Raw genomic sequence first — 23,624 nt, 5'->3', positions numbered from 1 at the left:
AAGCTTACAGATACTGCTGCAGCAAACCAAGAGCTCCTTATAGAAAATGTGGAAAGCGGCACATAGAGAAGGGTCAACACCAAGTGGCGGGTCCTGAGCACAGCTATCCTAATGCTTGACCTGAGTCCATTAAGGCACTGGTTTTTTTTTAATTTATTTTTTTTAGCAGTTCTTTTTGTTTCTTTAAGTGCTTCAATTAGATTCACTTTTAAGAGAAGGGTGTCTGACTTCCAGAGTGGGTATTCGGCATTAGTTCTTTCTATCTCCAAATCAAGCCCATGGGGTGGGGGGGGTTAATTCAGAATCATTAGTGTCTATGGAAAGTCTTGACCACACTCTTTGCTGCTTTTTTTGAAGTTTGCTTTAAACTGCCTGTGTCTTGTACTCCCAGAAGTATATGCGCTTTTAGCTTTTTGTTGGCTGTTCCACTCTGTTCTTTGATCACTGTTTGTTCAGTTCCTGAAAGCAGAGAATAACAAACCCATTTTATTAAAACAGTTGCTTCATATTTGGGAGGGATAAATGAAGGACTTTCCTGCATGAATATTCTGGCTCAGCAGTTAAAAGACATGATATTTACCATGGCCCGTGGAGAGCAGACACATCAGAAAAGAAACTCATGTGGTGCTCAGGGCCTCCCTGTCTTCACGCCAGCTACGTGGGGAGGAGGGCACCGACTCGCCAGCCAAACCTCTGGTGATGCCTATTCCTTCACAGCAGCAGGGAACCGGCTCCCCCGCAGGGGCAAGCGTGTCTGCAGCACGGGGTTGTGCTCCGATCGTTCAGGGCCTGCGCTGTTCTGTCCCACAAAAGGTGTGCGGACTGTGTTGGCACTTGGGTCCTTCCCCCGTACCAGAGATGCTTATGTGGCCAAACAGCTCACAGTGCTGATCCTACTGGAAGCAGATGCCACAGCCAGGCTGGGGATCCTTGTGTGCGGCTGCTCCTGGCCAGGCAGGACGGGCCCTTGGGGAGCAGCCTGCCCTGCGGTCGCCTTTGAGCGTGGGGATGTGCAGATCTGAGGCAGGACAAGGGTACGTGCCGCATTCAGCAAGAGGCAGGGGAAGGAGAGGGGGGAAGCTGGCACTTTGCAGGCAGGTGACCCACAAGTCTGGAAGACGTGTGTTTGTGGAGGAGGAGAAATAAGATAGGGTGTGGGAAACCTAATGCTGTGAGTCTTGGGTCTACATGTCCCACGTATTTCCATAGGGGAGTGTCAAGGAGAAGGAGATGAGGGTTGATGTGAGACTGACTCCTATGGAAATACCGTACTGTTTCCAAGCTCTAGTTTGATGTACAGCCTGTTGCCCTGCAGCTCCCCCCGGGTGGTCTGCTGGGAGACCATCTCCCTGAAGCCAAAGATAGTCTTAACTCTTTTTTCTTTCTTTTTTTTCTTTTTAACAGTCTTATGTGCTGGAGGTGCATAAGGCTGAGACCTGCGGGAAGATCTAAAAGCTCTTTGAGTATCTAAGGCTTGGGTACCTCAAACAGCTTTTYGCAGCAGAACTTAATAAGACAAATTAATCCTGGACACTCAACTGGTCTAAGGCACTGCATGCTGCCCGGCCATTTTAAGTCACCTTGATGTTGATGAAAAGACTCCCACAGACTTCAATGGGTACCACATCAAACTGTGCAGAACTTTAAAGCCGAATTCTCAGCCACGTGCCCCTTCTCCCTGCTTTTCAAATATCTCTATTGTGCTGTTCATTTTGAACAATTAAAAATGGCTACTCGCTGGATAGGAGAAATCAAAAATTGGCTCGGGAAAACAAAGTCGTGACAGACTATGACATAATCATATGACATATGACTAGATTATGACATAAACAGGCTGAAGTGGAAAGCAAAGACGTGTTCATCATCTGGGCAGTCAGAGCCGGTGCTGGGCAGGGACAACATTGCTCCGGAGATGTCTCACCGGTGCAGTTCCAGGAGTAAGAAAATATCAGTCCAGTTAAGCTCTAGGGGGTACACACAGTTCCCTTGGAGTAGGGCCTGAGTGGAAATACTACTTTCATAGTAGGATCAGTTCTGATAGTTAGATACTACTTGGGATTAAACTGCTTTTAGAGACATACAGACTGTGTTGGGGGGGCTGGTGGTGGTGGGGTTTGTTTATTTGGTGGCTTTTGGTGGTTTTTTTCTCTCTCTTCTAGAGCTATTTGCAGGGAAAGAGGTAGCTTGGATTCTAGATCCTCATAGTTTGCTATCAATAAAACGTAGATTTTTAGTCACAGGCCTAGTTAGGTATCTCTATGGAAACTTACTAAAAGCTATGGGGTTATCCATGGCTGTAGCTATGGTTTTCAGAGCTTTTTTTTTTAATTATTAGTCATATAGACAAAAAGCATATAAAAGAACTCCATCTCAAATATCAAATTCTGGACTGCATTTGGGGAAAAGGCATGTGTGTGTGTGGGGAGACACATTTCTCTCAGTATATCACCCTGTGATGAGACTGTCACAGAAGCTGCTTTTCAGAGCAAAACTCCTTTTGAAATGTAAGGCCTGAGACTGATCATGGATAAGCACTAGAAGTACTTCATTTCCTTCCTGCAGATGGACTCAGAATTGTGATCAAGACTTTTTTTTTAAAATTGCGATTTCAAGGCACGATAAGCTCTTCAAGCATACAAATAACTTGGTGTTGATGCTCCAGTTAGAAGCAGGAACTTGGACTCAACAACCACACGTTTTTCCTGTACTTTAATGATCTTTTCTCCTGTCAGATGCTTCTCAGTCACTGCTTCATTTTTACATGACAGTAACATGTAAGAATCCTGACTGAGGCCCCTCTCTGCCTCGGGGAGATGGTAATCTAGGTGATTGCAATTCTTTTGTTGCATTTTTCACTTTTTTCTTTTTCAATTTCCAATTAATGTGATCCCTACTACGTTCTTTCAAAACCAACTAGAAAAATTTAAAAATGCTTTATATATATAAAGCTAATAAATGACTACAGAGCAGCAGTGGAATCTTTGGTATTTCAGCAGTCTTCCAATTGATAGATTTCTGCATTTAATTAAGGGCTGCATATTCAGTAGCATGGCTCCTTGTTTTGCTGCTTCTGCCTGTCTGTTGATTATGCTAAGGAGAAAAGTTCTCCTTTTTAGAAAAAGCCAGAGAAGGCCAAAATTCATCTTTTTCTTTTTTCTTTTTTTTTTTCTTTCCTATGTGTGTGTGCATGCACGTGTCCCATATTGGCTTTAAAAATTATGGTTATTGTGAGCGTATTTAATGGGTCTTCTAAAAGAGACCCAGCAGGTTAGAAAGCAGATCCAACATGCGTATGTTGTTAACAGGTGCAGAAGCAAGCACAGGAGAAATGGCAGCAGAAAGGGAATTACTTTCAGAGCTTTCATAGTTACCAAAGAGCAAGGGTGAAATCTGGGATTTATAGAAAGTCATTGAAAAATTCACTGGCTTTTTTAGAACAGGATTTAAACTCTGGTTCTGCTCTTAACTCTTCCAAAGAGAAAAGTCTTGAGGCAATCTTTCATATGAAGGCCTTAATTATTCATGATAAACTGTTTGTTCAACCACATTACAAAAATGGCTTTTTTTCCCCTAATCCTGCATTTGCAGACTCTTGAGGAAAAGTCACGCTGCAGACAGGCTGGCCGATGTGCTGCAGGGAGCAATTTTCATGTTTGCTGTGACTTAGTGTGGCTCCTCTTTCTTGTTTGCTGCTCTTTGTGCAACAGCTGTCTGATGGAGCGATACCAGGCCGGGTGTCGCTGGCTTCCACTGCACTGCGTTTTCTGCCTGAGAAACAGCAATCAGAGCAACTTTTTCTTTGAAATTCTGAACAAGGCCTGCTTTGTTTTTTGCAAATTGCATCTTCACTATAGTATTTAAGAGCAAGTTTTTCTATCAGACAACTTACCTTGTGTTGGCATCTGCTTTGAAAGGAACATAATATTCTAAAGCAGAAAAACAGATTAGAAAATTTGCTTTTATAGCTAGAAATAAAGTACTAGTGGTTCATCTAATCCAATCCCTTGGCACTGATGCCCACTGTCTGCTGTCTGGCTACCTCAGCCAGGGGTAACAGCCTGGGCTATTGCACTTTCTCAGCACAGCTCACTGAACAAATGCAGGTAGACTCTTCCCAGTGTTTGAGCTTTCTCTGAACAAGTTAGCATGTATCTTCATGTAACACTCCACTGGAACATGAAAAAGTGTCCTAAAGGAGTTCAGTTTGGAAAGGTCATCCTGTAATTCAAAATGTCCCTTTTAACATATAGCCTGAAAGAGAAGTAAAGCTTCCCCCCCCCCCCCTTCCCCTAATGCATTTAGCTAGATAATATGGAAGGCATGCAGAACATAAGCTATCCAACCAACTATGAAACAAATGTTAGAATTAATTGCTTAATTCTCTTAGCATTAGGATAAAGCATATGGGTTTAAAATGTCTTCAGTGAGGAACTGCTGAATATGGGAAAACTTATCTACTATCTCACTGTAATAAATTGAAAAGCAAGTTCAAGTGTAAAGATTTGTGGGGTGATGGTTATAGCTAAAGGCAAGCTTTTCTGCAACTTGTTTTTTGAAATCTAGTTTTAAGGTTTGTGCATAAAGTTTGACTCAGTAACAACATTAACTAATCAGCATCTCTGGAAAATCAGGTTTTGTTCAACCCAACTTCTTTGGGGTTCATCAAATACAGAAAAGAATCCACAAAAATACTTTCAATCTAGTAGCTGAAATGCAAGTGCCAAGAGCTTGACTGTACCAAATAATAACAGGCTCCAAGTTAAGGGATTATCATCTGTTCCAGACCTTTTTTATGAGGCTGCTGGGGCTATGATTTGTCCTTCATTTGCATACGGGCTAAAATTGCATTTAAACAAAATCCTGAGCAGGCACAAATGCATGAACTGCCCTCCTCTGTGCTAGGGGAAGATGAGCGTGTCTGTGTGTGTACGCACAAAGTCTTACAATGGGAGTGATATGTTTTCTGGATGTCAGGTAGCGGCATGAAACAGGGCCCAGCCCTTAAGGGGTGGTTGACATCAGAAGGGACCTGGATCGAACCCCTGCGAGAAGGGTAGATGGCGAGGGGGAGACGAGGGTTGTTGGCAGCGTTAGCGCCACCTCTCAGCAGGTACCGCTCCTGAGCGCACAGGTGACCTCTCGGTGTTTAGGCCCAGCAGAAGGGGGACAGGGAGCACACGCAGTTCAGCCAGGCGCTCCTGCACTGCTTGCGCAGCGCAACACGAAGTGAAGCTAATGAAATGACTAACAGGTCAAAAGCATCTGTACCAGCTAAGCAGCAGCGGAGAGCGCTTGGCAGCATCAAGACTCTGTGCTGCTCGCAGGGCGCCTGTGTAAATGCTCACAGAAGTTTTACTAGCTTCACTGGGAACACTCGCGTAAGTTTTACCCAAGTGCAGGCAGGGACACACGAGCACTGCTCCATCTGATTTACTGTTTTCTTCTAATAGACCAGCCATAGTGTTTTAATAAAAATGAAGTTGTGGTAAAGACCATAAATTGCCTTGAACTGCAGTGGAAAGTGCACTCTACTAGCTCCAGAATCATTCAGGAGTCATGTCTAATTTTACCAACCTAACTTACCCCTTTCCCTGTTGCTGCAGCTCAGAACTTCAGGCCCATTCTTCTAACCCACCTTTCCTACCTGGTGTGAAACAGAGAAAGAATTTATCAGTTAACAATACTTCTGACCTCAAAGAAAGGGGCAGAAGGAAATACCAAGATCCAAGCACATGCTTAACTCTATCCAGCAACTGTAGGAAGGCTACAGAGAAAGACCTCCTTTATTTTAACATTTTTCATAGACAAATTTACTATATTTTATAAAATAAACTTTATTTTTGCCAGCAGAAGCATCTAAAAGTTAATTTAATCTCCAATTCTTGATTAAGTGGACTTCATCTTTCACTGGTTTCTCTGAAAGAGGTTAGTGGCTGGTGGCAGTGTTTTGTTCAGAAAATAAAAATCTCTGAATGGTTGCAGTACATTTAAAGGCTTGCATCTTTTAACCCCTGAAGTCCAGTTTCAAGCTTAGTATTAGAGATATGATCCTCATGTCTTGCAGTACATCTCTTCCATCTCATTTCTCCAGAGGAGCATAATTCAAAAGCTTCTCAATCAGATCCACGTGGGCTAGGAGCATTCTGCGACAGCAGTATCTCTTCAAACCAAGGGCATCCAGGGCATCTCTATTAATGAACACGAGGGGGGGAAAAAAAAAAATCAGAAGCATTTTTAAGTATTCCTAGGCAACATACTGATTACTTTGAGCTTAGTCATAGAGGAAAGCTTGTTTGCAGTTTAAACCAAGTAACTGAGAAATTTAGCATGAGTTGCTAATGTTCTTTTTCATTACTGCAATTGACAGGGTGTTTGCCTGTTCTTCCAGCCTGCAGAAGTACTCATCTTCTGTTAAATGTTGTGTAAGCRACACAACTACCAAACTTTCAGAGGTAAGTCTGCGCGATTCCCATCAGAACAGAACTGTAATACTCCAGGTCTTAAGAATTGCCTCTTCTGAACTAGCCTGCTCACGTGGGCATAAGTTCATCATGGAGTAGCAGGGTTAAGTGAGATGCAAGTATTTTGGTTTTGGAAATAAATTTCTGGTCCTCATAGTTGAAAAGAAACTTGAAAATGGTACATTTTCAAGCCCAATTACTTTATTACAGTAACTCAGTCTTCCTCCTCAAACATGAATTTTTAGAAAAGAGAGGAGTTGATCTGGTTAAAGATCTGAGCAGTCAAGAGGTGTGAATGTAGTTAACAGGAATATAGTTCTGAAACATGTAAAGTCATTTCTTCTTCTCTTAAAAACCTGGACAGTCCATAATTGTCGGTATTAGGTACACCTCCTGCAAGTTTTATGGTAGGAAGTAGCACAAACTTCTCATCGAAGCACTAGACCTCTTACAGACTGGTGACAGCATTTACGCTCTTTAGCGCCAACCTACTAATTATAAAGCCAGTCTGACACTCATTCAAAATTTGACATTTATGAAATGGGACTGAATTCAGATCTTTAGATTTATATTATGCAGTGCAACAATCTAGCATTTGCTTAAAAAAGTTTCATGAGACTGTAATTCTCCTTTAGGAGGAAGCTGATAGCTACCCTTCCTAAGTACTAATGACCGAAAGGAAAACTGCACAAGCAGAACCATGGTGAAAGGTTGTTTGGCTTCATGCAGTACAGCCTAAACACATGCAGTAAACCTGCAGCTTCTGTGATGTTGTCAGTTAGTCTTTCACCATCAAGACAGGACTGCTTCTGCAGTTTGTCTGCAGTGTGCTCAGTATCTTGAAGTGCTTAAATACCAGGGTTTTCATTTTAGAACTAGCATTTGCAAAAGTTACTTAAGAGAACTGTATAAAAAGGCTCCTGTACATTAGAGGAAAAAAAGTTTATGAATAATATTACATGATATTTCTGAAACAGTTGAGAACAAAAACATCTGATTCCTATTAATATCTAAGTTTTAAGAGCTATTTAGAAAGTTCTGAATTTTCAAGTGCAGTTATTGGAGATGCAGAATACCAATAATGACTACAACATTAGAAGTCATATATACTATAATGTTTCACATAAAACAGCATCAACACTGCAGTTGTTTTCAGTCTCCTCTAGCTTCCATGGACTTGAGAAAAAGAGCAGTTTTAAGGGACAAAGGTTTTTTTCTTTTTTAAACCATAAATTGCTTAGACAAGTTTGATTTATTCCATTCTATCCATCTGCTTCTCAAGTTATCATTAATAGTCATTTTAACACTGCACCATAACATTAATTGTTCAATAGGCATTAACTCTACTTTTGATCTTGTAATACCATAACTCTATTAGCCTGAATAGTCACCCCAGAATTACAACAATGACCATAGCAATTGTTTTCCAACTAAGTATTTATCAATAACAGTGTACATCTTTGTCCTTCACAAATGCAGAGGAACACTAAAGACAAAATAAAAAAATTAAAGTCTAATATTTGGAAAGTAAGAAGTCCTAAGTGTCACCAGAATAGGTATGATAAATTTCAGCATTAGTGAGAAATGATTTGCAGCTACTCATATGTTATGCTTTTTAACTCCCTACATGAAAGTCAGATCTGGTGCAGAAACTTTCTAGCTACCTTTAATTTAACAGCTGCAGTATTCTGCTCAGCTACATTTGACAAACTGAGATTTAAATGCACTTCCAAAAAGGCCCCTCACAAAAGTGGTGAGACTGGAAAGGTAACGAATGATTTTCACAGATCACTTGTTTAATGAAACTCATAAAAGGTAGGGGGAGACAGGATGGGACAGGACATCTTTTCCCCAGAAATTCCACCTGAAACAGTGAGAAGCACAGAAATGAATCATAGCTTCCCACAAGTTTAGATAAGGCTTAAAAAACAAAGCATTCCTTCCCTGCCTATTCTGTGCTCCGCTGTCTGGCATTTGGCAAGAGAGAGTCCTAAACCATAAAAACCTGTTCAGATTTACCCTGGAGAAGGGGTAGTGAAATCTGTGTTGTTTACACACATTCTTCTGATAGTTCATAGGCATAAGTCCATTTTAAAACCTATTAGTAACCCTAACTATTTAAATGAAAAGCAAATATTCTTTTAATAAGTTATACTTATTGTTAACCACAGCAAAGGCAGACATGAGGCAACATTCCACCGAAGCGTTTCACCGTGACTTCAGGAAGCTCCTGATCTTCTAGGATGGTGTTTTCCATTCTCTTGATTTGTAAAGGTCAGTTTGTTTTTTTCCTCCATGCTTAAACTTGATGACAATGTAAACACTTTACGGAGTTACTTTTCACAGACTCTTAAAGTAGTCCTACCATAGCTAGACTCTCCCTGAACTATTAAAAGACAATTCTGGTCATACAAAGGACATGTATACTTTTTCAAATAGAACTGTTATGGTTATCAGGTATTTAGAACAGTTAAGCTGCCCCCCCTTCCCATCTCCAAACCAGATTTTGAAATAAAATTAGCAAAACTAGATAGTAAATATGAAATACTGTTAAGGAAATTTAAAAGGGGTATACATTGTTACCAAGATTAGTTATTTCTTTTACTTGTAACTTCCTTTCCCTTTAAAAAAAAAGGGGGGGGGAGAAACACCATTATAATGCACAGGTGCAAAAGTTGTGTACCTGCTTCTTCCCCTTCTGTACGAGGTTAAATATTTGAAACTGTTCGAGTTTCAAGGATATGATTTGACAACTTCCACGCTGCCACCCAGAAAGATTCAATAGGTAAATGAGCACTTCCTTAACTCTTTATTTAACCAGAACTTTGAAATTTTAATAGTTATCATCAGAATATATTTATGGTTTTCAGGTTCTTTACAGCCATTTCATTAGGCCCTGATCCTGCCCTTACATTCTTAATGCATTGTGCCATCTCACCTAAAATGAGAGTCAAAGAAATGCAGGAATAATACCCACCCTTCTGTATACTCTGCTTGCAGAAGGCCAAGATAGGCTTCCCACTTGTTTCCAACTATTTTGCCGCACGTAAAACATCTGACCGGGATGATCATTTTTACACAGTTACTGTAACATATATATATATATATATATATAAATGCAATATAATACTTTTGCAAAATGACTACGTGTCACATTCACCTATGCAAATCTAAGGAAGGAAACTCAGGCCTGTATAAATCTCAAACAGCAGCGGGTAACACAACGGTAAGCAAGAAACGCGGCCGAATCACGGGGGCGCTGAATTACAGCGCAGCGACGCGGCAGCTCTGACATTTCGGCCACAGCTTTTCGGGGACCCCACTGCCACCCGCGGGCCGGCTCGGACGCTCTTTAGGCCACAACGGGAGGGACAAGATGGACAGCACCGAGCACCGGCCGGCTGGGAAACCGGCCCGGGCCCCTCTGAGGGCCCCGGGCACGGTCTCACCGGTCCCTCGATGCAGCTCCTACCGTAACGGTTCCGCCGCACTCCCGTAACGGCCGCCCGGGCGCTACCACTGCGGCGAGCTGGGGGGAGGCACCGCGCCGCCGGACGGGCGGACTCTGCGGGCGGCCCGGGAGGGAGAGGCTCGCGCACCCCTCTAGCCCGCGCAACCAGGCGGGGTGGTATCGGCCGAGCGTACGGCGTCCCGGATGGCTCAAGAAAGTGCGCGCGCGGGGCGGGCTTGTTTTCGCGTTTCGCGTGTGCCTCGCTGAGTGGCAGCTGGGGCGCCCGGAGCGCAGAGCGGCAGCGGCGGTGGTACCGGCGAGCGCGGCGTCCGCTCCTGCTCCTCCTTCTTCTCGTTCCTAGGCGGGCGGGCAGGCACTTGTTGCTTCGGAAAAGGGGCTTCTGCAGCTGCAAGACTTCTCCTCCCATCCTGGTTGAGGTACTGAAGTCGTCCAGGGTGGGAAGCGCAACTGGTGGCTGTAGCCCGGCGCCAGTGAGCGCTGCCTGGCGGGGGGCGGCGGGCGCGAGGGGACTCCGACGGGCAGGGCTGTGGGACCAGGTCGGGGAGCCCCGCGGGCAGCGCGCCCGCCTCTCCCCTCCCTCCGCCCTAGGCGAGAAGCGTCTGCGGCGCAGGGGTGCCAGCGGGGGTGTCTGGCGTGGCTCCCCGGATGGTTTAAGAGACGAGTGAGGGCGGCCGTGACTGAGAACCCGCTGCGGAGCCTGTCCCCGCAGCGGGCAGAGACCCCCGCCGCCGTCGGTGGGGAGCGGCCGGCTGCGGTGCGCGGGGGGCGTTTCGGGCTGCACGGCCCTGGGCGCCTCACGCTCTAAGGACGGGGGGAGAACCAGGGCACCCCCTTTCCTGCAGGAAGGGCGCAGCGGGGGTCGCGGGGGCGGAGGGGCCTCGTGGGGGGCCCGGCCGGGGATCGCGCGACGGCTGGGGGGGCGGCACCCCAACGGTCGGCGGTTCGAACCCCAACGGTCGGCTCGCGGCGGCGGTTCGAACCCCGGCGGTTCGAACCCCAACGGTCGGCTCGCGGCGGCGCTCGTCGCCGTGGCCCGTCTCTGTCGAGAAAAGTGGCTGTAGAAACGCTCTCGGTCCCAAGTGAGTTATTTCTCTCTCTCTGCACAGCCCGGGCAGTGTTTACTTTTTCTTTAAAGGAAATATCTCCCTTGAAACTCGGTCAAGTTGGGGACACTCGTGATTTCACGTTTGTTTCTAAACTGGGATCAGATTGAACTTGGCAATGTCCCATATAACTTTTAAAATTATTCAGTCTTGTTGTGAGCTGTGCGTAGCTAAAATAAAAATGATGCAGTTTAGCAGGAGCATATGCCATCCTCGAGTTATTGCCTCCTGTTCAGGTATTGTTGGTGCAACCTGCCTGAATAGGAGGGTTTTTCCCCTGTATCTGAGGGGCAAGGGATGGATGCTCCCTCTACTTAGAATGCAATGTTTAGTTGCAGCCAAAACTGCCAATTTTATTGGGTATCCCAAGCTGGGGAGGTTTGATAGTGCAGGATAGTACAGCTTGAAATTGTTTACTGGTATTCCATTAATCTGAGGATTGGGGAAGTACTAGGCACAGACTGTGCTTAGCAAAGGGAAGCATGCTGTGATGACCACAAACTTTAGGAACAGACCCTGCTATTCTGGAGACTCTGGGATGAAGTATTAATCTAAACACTGTCAATCCTTATTGTTCTCTTGTTACAACATTAGGGTTATGCTAATTGTCCTTGGACAGAGCAGAAATTCTCCAAAAGTGTTTTATTTTCCTGCTAAAGTATCTCTGAGTTGATACAGTGCACAGCACAGAGCCATTACTGCCTGACTTGTAAATAATTGTGTCTTAACGCACAGCTTATGTTAATACGTCTTTCGTGACTATTTTTTGAATGACTGGATTATTGACCTTCTGCATAGAGACGGCAGACCTATCTTGAACTGTAAAAGAGCAAATACTTTCATTTTTAACAAGAATTTGAGACTGAAAGAGATTTTTACGATTCTGACTGTTAATGAAAAGACGATAATTTTTGCAGTCACAGGAACAATAATTATACTCAGTTGTGAACAGAGTGAATTGACTTGGCATGGAGAGTAGATGAACCTCCTGTGATCTGTAGATTATTATCATTATTATTGTAGGCCAGTAGGAGCCAAACTGTGTCTTTTCTTTTTATCCTTTGATTTTTTTTTCCCCCCCCTTGGCTGAGAATTTAAAGATTGTGCTTTGATGCATTTTCAGCACCAGGGCTCCAAAGTAATTTTCTTGCTGAACTGTGCAGTGAAGGCAGTTGGGTCTGGAAATGGAAATTTGCAATTGGGAATGAGAAGGAGGAGATGCTGTCACAGGGGTTTCATGGTGAGCCACGTCATTAGAGGTAGCTTAGGGTCTTACAGCTGCCTTGTGGAAATGTGGTTGTTTTTTTCAAAAAAAAAAAAATCGAATTTTAACTTTCAGACCTAGCTCTCAGATATGACTTTGTTTGGCATCTTTTTCCAAGAAAATTTTACTCTGCTGTTCTCACACTATTATTTTTAACATCTGTTGCATCTTTTCTGGATAACCTGCTTTGACTGGGTGATGGGCTTAAGGATCTAATGGATCTTTTATGGCTCTAACTTCTTTGATCCTAGAAAATGTAAGGATTTTTATGATCTGTGACCTGGAAAGATTGCTACATACTGAGAACATTCTCTACCCAACTTCTGCTTAATCTGACTGTTTGCCAAACCACAGTAGACTGTTTAAGAGTTGGGGGGGAGGAGGGAGAGGGAGTGATGTGCATACATGTGACTGTTAAGAATCAAAGTCAGTGTTTTATGGGCTGTAGTTCATGCTGATTAGGGTGGTTGTGCTACTTTGTCAGGTGTATAGTTGAGCCCCCATTTGTGGTATTCCAGCTTCCAACTGCTCTTTTTCAGGTGAGCGGGGTACTGCTGACATTCAGCTGCTGCGTTTTAGTACTTACTAAAACTAGGTCTCTTTAAACATCCTTCTGTGCAAGAATTGGAGTTATTGCTAATTCTAAAACTGTGCAGTTCTTTCTCGGAATGTTTGTAAGTTCTCATCGCCGCCTTGGCCTCTCACCGCTTCCAGCAAGTGGCAGTCACCAGACTTCTGATTCTTTGGACCTTCAGAAGACTGTCAGTCAGGGAACCCATCAGGGTGTTCCTCAACATTGAGCAGAGGAGACTTGCCCAGAGCTAAGAGAGTTGAAATAAATTTGAAAACTTGGACTGGTTTTCCAATGTGCTGCTGGAGCAGCCTCAGCTCTGTGGTTTCGTTGTGGCACTGAAGGTAATAATGTATCCCACTTCCTGATTAATGCAGTGTAGACCTTCTATCTGTGGTCTGAACAGCTTTTGAAAGCCAACAGTCTTCCATCCTGCCATCACTGGTTGGGTTGAGGCCCAGTCTTGGCATTTGTTGTGGATTTAGACCTACAAAATGCACCTGGGCATGATTGTTCTTAGCAGTGAGTACTGAAATCCTCCAGCTGTGACTGAGAAGTAGATCCTCCTTTCTACTCTTCTATCCACAAAATGTAAGGGAATACATTGCAGCTTGTTTAAAACAATGCAGCTTGTTTAAAGCAAACAACAACAACAAAAAAATCTGGTCAGTTTGAGTGACCTGAGTGACTGAACTACTCTTAAAGTACTTCTATAGTTTGAGTGGTAAGATGGCTTCCTGCAGTTCATGTTGGCAGAATGTCTTCTGTGACCTTGCCTCTGTAATTAGTGCTGTAGGAAGGAGTTGCGGGATCTCTGCATTTGTGCTGGTAGTGTAAGAAACTAATGGCTTGCAGTTTGGACTTTTTTTTTTTTGGTACTTTTTGGGTTGCACTTGTGCACCCTCATACTCTCACAGGTCTGGAGACTTCACTGCTTTTCAGCTTTCATAGTTGTTCCCATTCTTTTGACTTTGCTCATTTCTGCATACATGTAGATAGTCTCAGAACTGGAAACCGGGGTCTTTTAAGATCTGACTTGGCAGTTAGGTAGGAGTTGTATTCAAGGGGAATAAATTGTCATTTAAATTAAAGACTTTTTAGAATAATTCCTTTTCAGTAAAGGGGTATTTTTGGCACGGTTGACCTTGACTTGCAACTTTCTAAAAATCTCCGGATAGTATATAGCCCTGTTGGCTCTGCTTCTAGTTAGAAGCATTGTTTCCTGTTTCTTCCTGTGGTCAATTATAAAAAAGAATGTTATCAGTTTTCATTTTGCCTCTAACTCATCAGAACTGCATGCATGATTGCAAAAGTTGGTGGTATTGTATTCAGTGTTGTACTCCTGATCTTTCAACAAGCCATAGAGGGAAGAACCCTAAGAGAAAAAGACTTGCATGAATGTTCAAATGAGTGGTTAAACAGGATATGATCAGGAGCTGAAAAGTGACATGGAAAACTTAACAAGTACTTAGAAGCAGAGAGACAGAGGGAGAGGGAATTGAAAAGAAAAACGCAGACCAAAACTTTGCTGCTGCTTTCTTGGGCACATTCTCCAGTTCAAATCTATTGAATCCAGCAAACTTGCTGTTGGGCTTTCTCTTATCTTGGCTGACTATCCAGAGTGTGTCATTCATCCCTTTCCACAAGAGGGAAAGAAAAGTGGCTCCCTCTGGAGCTACCTAGTGTGACTTGGGAAGGGCTTCCCTTCTTTCCGGCTAACACTGGCTGAATCAAGGAGCAAAGACTGAGCTGGAATCTTGATTTGTTTTTGCCTTGTACTTTTGAGTGGGTACCTTTCTGCTGCATTTTGTTCCCATCTTCCCCCCAGTTCATGGGATACATTTTTATTTGTGATGGTGGGGAGGTGGAGAAAGCCAAGAGGGAGAGGCAGGGATGGTGGAAGGAGGAAAGACTTGTATACTGTGTAGAGCTTTATGTTGTTTAGTTACCCCTTATGCTGTTTAATAGCTGCTCAGGCCCCTGGATTTAGTGAAACAAATACTGAAGCTGCTAAGCAAATGGAAATGAAGAGAAACATCTCTAAGCTGGGGATGTGACTGCAGCTTCACAGTAATACCAGACAAGCCTGATGCTGCTGATTTCATTACAAGCAACATTCGGTGCCTCAAAGCAGGGTTTAATACTTTCTATATATTTCTTTTAAATATGCTGACCTTATCTGGTAAGCCTGTAATATTTGTTGCAATGAAGAGCAGCTGCTGCATAAATACATATATAATATTGGTTGCCAATTCTGAAAGCTGTGCTGAGACTGTGACTTGTTTGAAGTGGGGTTGCTATTAAAGGCAGGTGGCAGGATATTTATTGTACACCTTGTTAATTGCTTGTTTTTCCTGCTGTAATTGGCTTCCTAATGGGGGCAGAATACACTTGATTTTGCACACAAAGCTTCATTAGTGACAACCGATGGAAAGGATTCAGAGGGTAGGATTTATATGAAACATATATATTGAGTAACAGATGTCTATGCTAAATAGAATATATTAGGAAGTCCCATAGATGCATCCAAAAATACAAATGTTTTGCCATGAAATGGTGTAAGGTGTCCTTGTGTTAGATGTAAAGCTCATTGCCTATTACTTGAAGGGGAACAGGGTAGCTTGCTACTTTTGTGGGTCAGAGACTATGTTCTGCTTCCCTGGACAAGAGTTAGGATGTTGGGATAGTGGTCTGTGCTTGGGACTCTGACAGCCTATGTCTAATCATAAAGATGTTTTTAATGAACCTTGTGGAATGTCTAGAAATTGTTTCTGCTGAGAAGCTAAGAAACTGGGAGGAGATGGGGAACAGTGGCAGTGCTTAGTAGTTTCCTAAGATTTATGGAGCCTTCTTTGTTGCTAATCTACTTTAGAACTATTTCAGGTGTGCTCTCATTCACACTGGGCCCTTGGAAGCAGTGACTAGGTATGGGGATGTGTAGTTGGACCATCTGTATTTTCAGGATGTTCCTTGCTGGGCCTGTTTTTTATGTGACGTATGGGCTCCTTAGTGTAAGAGACCAGCCTAAGAACTGTCTGTTGATGGTCTGCCAGTTCTGTGCTTTTGGGGTTACTATGCTCTTGTGATAAGGTACCTGTAGAACAGTCATAGCAGGCAGGTGAGTTGTAATTTTATATGTGTGTGTGTGTATCTATATATAAATTATAGAAAAGAATAGATTGCTCTTCACAGAAATGGCTTGTGTCACCCTTAGCCCCCCCCCTTTTTTTTTTCTTAAAGGAATTGAGATGGGAATGGAAAAAATGCCTCTTCTGCTCCCTCACTTCTCTGCTTCGCTAGATTATCAGTATTTAACCAGTTTAGGGCTAGTTTTGTCCGTCATGTTTGTTCTCAGCAAGGTCGTTTCAAGGCAGAAGTGTGATCTTTCCTGGCCTTGGATTGACGTGTTTTATAAGAAAAAGCCTTTATTGCATGCGTATATCACAGCCTAATTGACTGTTTCATGTTTAGGAAAAGAAAAAGTAATATCCTAAGGCAGCGTTTTAATCAAAAGATCACAGGAAGTGCCCATCGGCTCTGCTCTTCCATGCAAGTGTCCTTAGATGGCAAAATAATCCCCTTTCTTGAGGATAATGCTTTCCATTTCTGCAGAATCTTTCCTCCTGGAGGAAAGGAGGACTCTGGTGTTTAGGTGAGGCCAGGGCTTGTGAGATATTACTGAGGAGAAGTCAAGTATTGATGTTTGTAGGGAGAAGCTTCAAGGTGGTGATATTCTTCCATGTTGAAGGCAATATGTGTATTCCCATTGTGCTCACGGATGTACTTTTGTCTCTGATGTACTTCCTGTCTTTGGCTGGGAACTCTTTTCTCCAGGTGTATAAGCAGAATTTAAAGCGCTGATGGGAGAGAACCTGTTTGAAGAGACTACAGCAAAATGGTTGTCTTGTGATTGGGTGCCTTGCCACCTGGGAGTCCCTGAAATCCAGTGAAAAGGAATGGGAGGATTTTCTAACTTATTTTTGAAGTCTTATCTTGGAGACTGTCATAAGTGTTGCTGGATGTTTTTGGAACAAAGAATAGAAGAGCTGCCCCTGCTGGAGGCTGTACTTTGGGCCTTGTGGTGACACTTGTGTTTGCATTAAACTTGCTGCTTGGGCTGTCCCTTCCGTCTGTTTTCTAGCCAGTCTTGATTCTTGCAAGCCTTGATGGTAACGGGAATCAAAAATAGTTGTCATGAGTCAGATCAAAGGTCCATCTTACCCCATACCTTGTCTCTGAAAGTGGCCAGTAGTGGCAACTTAAGGAAGCAGATAAGCCTAAAAAGTAAGTGTGCAGTAGTAATTCAGCAGGGATGCTTCTCCCAGCCTCCAGAAATGTGCAGATCAGGAACTTCTTGAGACAAAGATGGGTATGTTTTGTGTTTTATGAAAGCCTTGTTTAACTGCAGTCTTGTTCCAGAACTGACTGGTTAAGGAAGGGAATACAGTCCCTTTGTTTGGGAATGGCTGCCTATTGTGTCTGGGTTAAGGTGCTGTATAGACACTAGATATCCTAAATCAACTCCAGAGCTACCGCTGCTGATGTGCTGCATGCTGGTGAAAGACAATTTTTTTTTTTTTTCTGGAAGATGTCCTTGTTGGCAAGCGGAGCCTGAGGTCCCCTAATATAAGGGGCTTCTAGCGTAGGTATAGAGAGGTGGATCACTAGTCAACACGGCGAATGTAATGTCATCGCTCAGATGAGCAGGCCGTCATGTACCTACCATTGTGCTGTCCATAAGGAACATTCTGTTGCTCTGTTTATTGAGCTGTTGTTTTTAAAATTAAAAAACAGCCAAATGTTTCATAAAATATTAAGAGGCGCTACTTTAGTGTATCTCATCAGATTAAGCATGTCACTTTATGTGTCCTTAGGGTGATGAAGCCGATCAGCTTGGTGGTTCTCTCACCTTAAGGATGCATTGAGGCGACATGCTTCGTCTCACAAGAGATGCTGAAGCTATCATACTGCAGAACCAGTAACCATAGGGGTCCTGCACTTAAACTGCAGATTCTAAAATGAAACTTTGCAGAAGGGATACAGTTTACTGTGGCATGAGTGAATTCTTTTTTGTTAGTGTGGTATTTTCTGGAGAAACTTTAAGATAATACAGTGGTAGACATGCTTTGTAACTGCTCTGTAGGGAAAAAAAAAAAGAAATTAGTGCATATTTTGTATGAAAAACAAGAACTGTTATGTTTTAATGGGTGAAGGGGAGGAAGCCTCTACATTCTCCTAACATGTTTGCTTTTTTTTCTTTTTTTTTTTCTTCTTTCATTCAAGAACTAATTCCAGCATTTTAATTACAACACAGTAGTGGCACTGGAGTATAGACAGTTGGGAAGCAGTGGGGTGTAGCTGCCCCAGGATTAGAAAGATGAGGGAGGATCTCCAGCTTGCTGGAGAGATGCACTGGAGGCCTGCATGCTGGTGAAGCAGTGTGTTGGAGTTGGGACTGGGCTGTGGAGAGCTAGCTTTCTCTGAGCTTTTCAGCAGTTTTTGGCTCTACCTAGCAGTACTAGCATCTTCAGAGAAGCATATGTAATAATACTTGGGTGTGCTGTAACATACCGGGATACGTAGTCATGAAGTTTGAATAAACTGAAGATGCAAGGGAAACTTGAAATCTGAATGTCCTGCCTGTTTTCAGTGTGTGCTGCCTCTTTAAATCTAATAAGCAATGGCATGTGTGGCATGTAACTCCTGCATTCCCTCTGCACACAGGTAAAACAAATGGGCACATCAGGGAACAGTTATTCAGGAGTGTGTTCTGAAGGGCAGCAGTTCCTTTGTCTGATCTGATACGCTGCTGCCGCTATGCTTGGTGGTGGTGTGAGGGAATAATAAAGTAAAGCCTTCAATCATATGACCTCATCAGGGAGGGTTGTCTGTAGTGATTGGTAAGTCCTCTTGGAACAATAGGCTGCTTGAGCTGTGCCCAGGGTCGAATGGTTTTGACTGGGGTTTTGCATTCATTTTTGGTCTAAGTTTAAAAAAAAAAAAACAAAACAGGAAGATCAAGGTTGCAGATTTGTTTGCAACCTGCCTTCAAATCTCTGCCTCGTCTAAAATAGTACAACTGTACATCCCTCTGTTCTCTCCCACCCTTCCAAACAGAGAAACAGATAACCTTAAAGCTCTTCAGAAAGTATTTTTTGAGGGATGAGCTTAGCATTTGGAAGACCTCCAAATTATTTTGACTCCTTAAATTGTCCCTCTCTCCAAAGTAGCTGTAAAACAAAGACATCTTTCCTCCTTTCACCCTTGCACCTCCCTGGCCTGATGAGTAGCATGTTAAATGAATGTTATGGGACATTGGTTCTCTTACCCCCCCCCCCTTTTTCTTTTCCTGCAGGTCTCTTGTATGACTGCTTCACTTCTCTGCTTCATTTGTGACATTTGTCATCCTCTGTAGAGGGCTCTAAGAACTGAAAAGCTTAATATTAAAAAATGCTTGTATTTTTTTATAAAAGACTTTTTTTGTTCCTGTTCAGTGAAACATCTGTGAAAATGAATGTTTGTGTGGGATTTTGCTTAGCTCTGTAATAAGTAAATCATGCAGTGGTTTATCTGTAGGATGGGTGAATGTCAGTTAGTCATGTGCAGTGTTATACAAAGGATGCCACCTGTTTGCATCTGGGCCAGAGGTGTATTTGGATGTCTTTGCATTTGGCCACAGGAGATTTAGCTCAATAAAGGAGCAGAAAATACATCCCTGATGCGTGGGGTCAGTTTAAAGCGGAGATGTTCAGTCATCTTAAAATGCATGCTGAGCAAATACACTTTCCCTTCTATCCCGCTCTCCTTTTGGAGCGGCAGAACAAAATAGGGTGTGGGTCAAAGAATGGCTTTTCCCCCATCAACGTGTAGCTGCTTTGTGGATGGAGGAAGCGTTTGTGGAATACAGGGGAGCTGTTGCTGCTGGCTGAAGGTGTTTCCCCCCAGCATACCATCCTGGTGTAGAGCAGTGCCCTCTTTCAAGCATTCCTGGCTTCAACGACAGTGGCAGTGGGCTAGGGCTGTGGTGCAGTAGGATTTTTCTGGGCTGCTACTGCTGCTTAGGAAATCTGCCTTTGTCAGAGTGAATCAGGACACGAGGAGGAAAGGGACTGTGGGACGACTGGGACTTCTGTCACACRCACAAGAAAAATAATTTCTTCCTCAGAGAATGGATATGAGGATGCCTTTATATCGGAGAGTAGGAACTGCCCAGAAGATCCTGCTCCCCGGCTAGAGGTGAGGAAATGAGAACCACATGGTGTCGACTTAAAAGTGGGAGAGGAGATTTCGTTGTCTAGATGCTGTGGCAGGCTTGTGAAGCATTTGGTTTCTGAGAGTGATCTGTGATCTTTTACTGTTCTGTTAGAATTTTTTTGTTTGCATGCTCTCTCTGTCAGTGAATGACCGTTCCATTTTGGCAGTGCCCTACTGTTTAAATTATGGTTAGGGCCAGTTTATTGTGGACCTGTTTGACATCAGTTTTACTGCTTGCTTGCAGTCTTGCTCTGCTGCAGGATTGTCATTGCAGTGCCTTTTGGGCATCTACTCTGCTGTCAACTGGCCTGGCTCCTAGGAGCTTGAAAAGCTGTTTGGAGATTCCTCTGGGAGCCTCAGGGAGTTGCTGGAGAGAAGTCAAATTCTCCAAGTTCCTGAGAAAGCTGTCATAAGCCTTGTGGCTGTTGGATTATATCCAAACCCTTTATTCATGGGACCCATGATGAGCCATCGCTTGACAATAAAGGTTTTGGGTTCCTTTATACTCCTTTATGAAAGGAGATCCAGATCTGGGCCAATACTACATTGTTTTGGTCAGTGCAAGAACACAGAAGATTCTGTGTATCAAAGACTTTACAGTTTTAGTAGCCTTGTTTTTCTAGCTTTTTCTTTTTTCTTTTTCTTCCCTAGGGCCCTTTCTCCATGCACCCAGTTCACCTGTTACAGCTTCAGTCTAAGCAAAGTGATTTATTCAAAGTTGTACTGCTTTTGCACAGTGTGGCTTTAAGCAACTGGAAGCCTCATCTACCATGCAGTACACTGATTCCGATGGCAAATGCTGCCATGGAAGAGTGGACTGGGCTTTACTGCCTTATTAGTTATTTCTTAAGGTGAGGAAAATGGTTTTGATGATGCCTCCTCTTGGTATTTTCTCTCTCTTTCTCTCTGTGTGTGTTAACTCTGCCTTTGCCCGTGAGTGACTAGTTCTGTTGGGTAGACTTTCATGTATGGGTTGCAGAATATGCTTATTTACTCCACCTCCTCGTCATATTTACTCCCATCAAGAGAGCTGCCAGTTTGTTTGCCTAGTTGCCTCTGTAGTAAAATGAACAAAGTTAGAACTAGCTTATATGCCTCACAGAGAGCCCTTGAGTTTCCTTTTTGCTGCTGGTTCAGAACTTTGTTCTACTTCCTGGAGGACAGTGTTTGGTACAGGCAAATTTTGAATAACTAGTGACTAAGTTTTCATTTCCCCTGGGAAAGTGTTACTCCACCCTAACAGCTTTCATTCTGTGGAAATCTGTCTTGGTGCAACTGTTTCTCTGGTTTTAGTTTAGTCCAATTGCCCTAAACTCTAATCACTCAGTAAAAATGGGTGGATTAAAAAGTTGTCCAGAATAGTACTGAAATGCCAAGAATGTGCACTCAAAATTATTTCAAATACTTGAATTTAAAATTAGATATGTTGGTACATTAAAATTGTTTGGTACATCTTCTCTCTGTTTGGGACTGAGCTGGGATGAAATCCAAAGCCGTGCGGGATCCCTGGAAGGAAAGGCACAATGTGAATTGAAGGAGGAAAAGTCAGTCTGAGTTTCAGTTTGGCTTTGACTTTGCTGTCTCTGAATGTGTGCCAGCTATGGATGAACAGCACTAGGACAAATATTTAGATGCTACTGTGCAGCCTATAAAAGCTTCTATTCAGTGACATGCATTGCAGATCTCATACCTGGTCTGAAAAATCATGTGTCTGTCAGATCCCACACCACTCAATTTGGGCAAATGCTTTGCCACCTCTGAAACGTGTCTGCATTAGCTTGCAGAGAGCTTGCTGGGATTCAAGGCTTGGTTTTGTCTGTTTCTCTTTGTTTTTGACTTGCCTTTTGGAGATAGAATAATCAAACCCAGAAAAGCCCTCCCAAAAATGTTGCTATTGCAGCTGATATATTGATGATTTTAGCAGTTATTGAAGTGTTTAAAATTGGGAACTTGGTTGTTTCAATATGAAATATTTGAAAACTTACATATGTTAGAACTCTAGTAGAGCTAAAGCATCAGGTCGCCTAGGTGGATATCAGCAAATGAGTTGGGTGATATGTTTCTGAGTCCCAGTTTGGAAGAGCTGGGGTGTAAGGAACAGATTGAAAACACTGTGGAAAAAGAAACCCTTCTGAAGCCTGATACGCCAATATGCCTTAGTTTTTATGGCTTCTGAAGGGTCAGAGTGGATACACAAATTTGAGGGTTTGGGGAGGAATGAAGTCTCAGAGTATGCAAAAAGACAGTCTGGTATTTAGCATCTTTGTGTGTAAATGCGTGTGTGTGTGCAGACAAAGAGCAGAGAGTGACTGAATAGTTTCTAGATTTACTGTGGAACAGTTTGCATCACCACAGATGCACAAGAAGTTGCTGCTCATCAGTCTGGCCTTGACTTGTAATAGCTGTTTGTAGTGTTGGGAAGGATCACTGGAGTGCAGTGGATCTGGTACCATTTCCCAGCTCTCAGCCTGCCACTTGTGCTGAGTGTCAGGGACTGATTGTGGCGGGTGGAACAAGGAGGGGATGATGTCAGCAGGGTAGGAAAACCCTTTTGTGCCTTTATAAGGCAGATTGCAGTGAAAATATGAGGGAATAGGGAGTTGAAAGTTATGAAGGAAACAAAAACAGGGTTTTAGTTTGGCATAAGAGCACAAGGATGATGGGTGGGATTGACGTTTGGAATTTCTTAAGCATAGATCATAGTTTAGTCTTTGGAAGTAGAAGGTTGCTCTTGAAAGACTTCATTTCAAGGCAGTGCTGTAAGTCGGTGTGTGTATAATGTGCATACTGTGTTGTGACCATTTGATATACACATGTAAAATTTTCTTCCACAGAGTGTCCTGCTGCTGCAGAGTGGATCAGATTGGTTCTCCCTCTCTGCTTATGCCAATGAAAAAAAATTTCCCCATCATGATTTGTGAGGAGCACAGCATTCTGTAATCCTGTGTATGAGGCCCCTGGCCAGCAGTGTTGAAAACAAAGCCAGCCCTTCCCACGGTGTTGGGTGCTGCTTGTAGGCAGGTCAGAGAGCCAGCTGGGCAGTGAGGCACTGAAGCTGTCCCTTCTGCAACTGTTTTGCTCACATTGTTGAAAGGTGCTCTTCTCCTGACTGTGGACCATGTGTCTGTCTCTCCTCATGCCCCCTTCCCCCCACCCCCTTCCAATTTTTGTAGTGCTATGTGCAGCTTAGACATCCCTGTTTCTTCTGTCAGGGAAGGTGCTGTTTTCCTTTTGCAGCTCACGGAACAGGAGAAGAGGGATTGCACATATGGTATTTTATTCCAGAGACTTTTTACACCCCTCCCATTTCTTTTCAGATCTGTTTTCTCTTTTAAAGAGCTTTGCAGAGTAAAAGATGAGGCTCTAATGACGCAGGAGGAGGGAGGGGGAAGGAACCTTCTCCTTTCTCAGTTTTTGCTGCTTGCATGTCACTGACAAAGAAGAACATGGTTTGAGTGTCAGTGTCTCTGTACATGCAGCAGTGCAGAGAGGGTACCTC

At 43.3% G+C, this 23,624-nt stretch overlaps 1 protein-coding gene across 2 annotated transcripts; it reads right to left on the bottom strand.

Annotated features, from left to right (window-relative positions):
- Positions 1-5,809: 5,809 nt before the first annotated feature.
- POLR2L (RNA polymerase II subunit L) lies at positions 5,810-10,026 on the bottom strand. Of its 2 annotated transcripts, none has more exons than XM_026059076.1 (3): positions 9,934-10,026; positions 9,439-9,546; positions 5,810-6,188 (listed from the first exon to the last, which is right to left on the bottom strand). In XM_026059076.1, the coding sequence occupies exons 2-3, from the start codon at positions 9,531-9,533 to the stop codon at positions 6,080-6,082; spliced, it is 204 nt and encodes a 67-aa protein (XP_025914861.1). In that variant the 5' UTR covers positions 9,534-9,546; positions 9,934-10,026; the 3' UTR covers positions 5,810-6,079. The 2 variants fall into 2 exon arrangements, with proteins under 2 accessions (XP_025914861.1, XP_025914862.1); XM_026059077.1 differs by having other exon boundaries at positions 9,911-9,977.
- Between the last annotated feature and the right edge of the window lie 13,598 nt (positions 10,027-23,624).

The sequence above is a fragment of the Apteryx rowi genome, unplaced genomic scaffold (genome assembly GCF_003343035.1).
Source record: "Apteryx rowi isolate R43461 unplaced genomic scaffold, aptRow1 scaffold_152, whole genome shotgun sequence".
In the NCBI taxonomy this organism is placed as follows: domain Eukaryota; kingdom Metazoa; phylum Chordata; class Aves; order Apterygiformes; family Apterygidae; genus Apteryx; species Apteryx rowi.
This window is presented reverse-complemented; position numbering and strand designations above follow the sequence as displayed.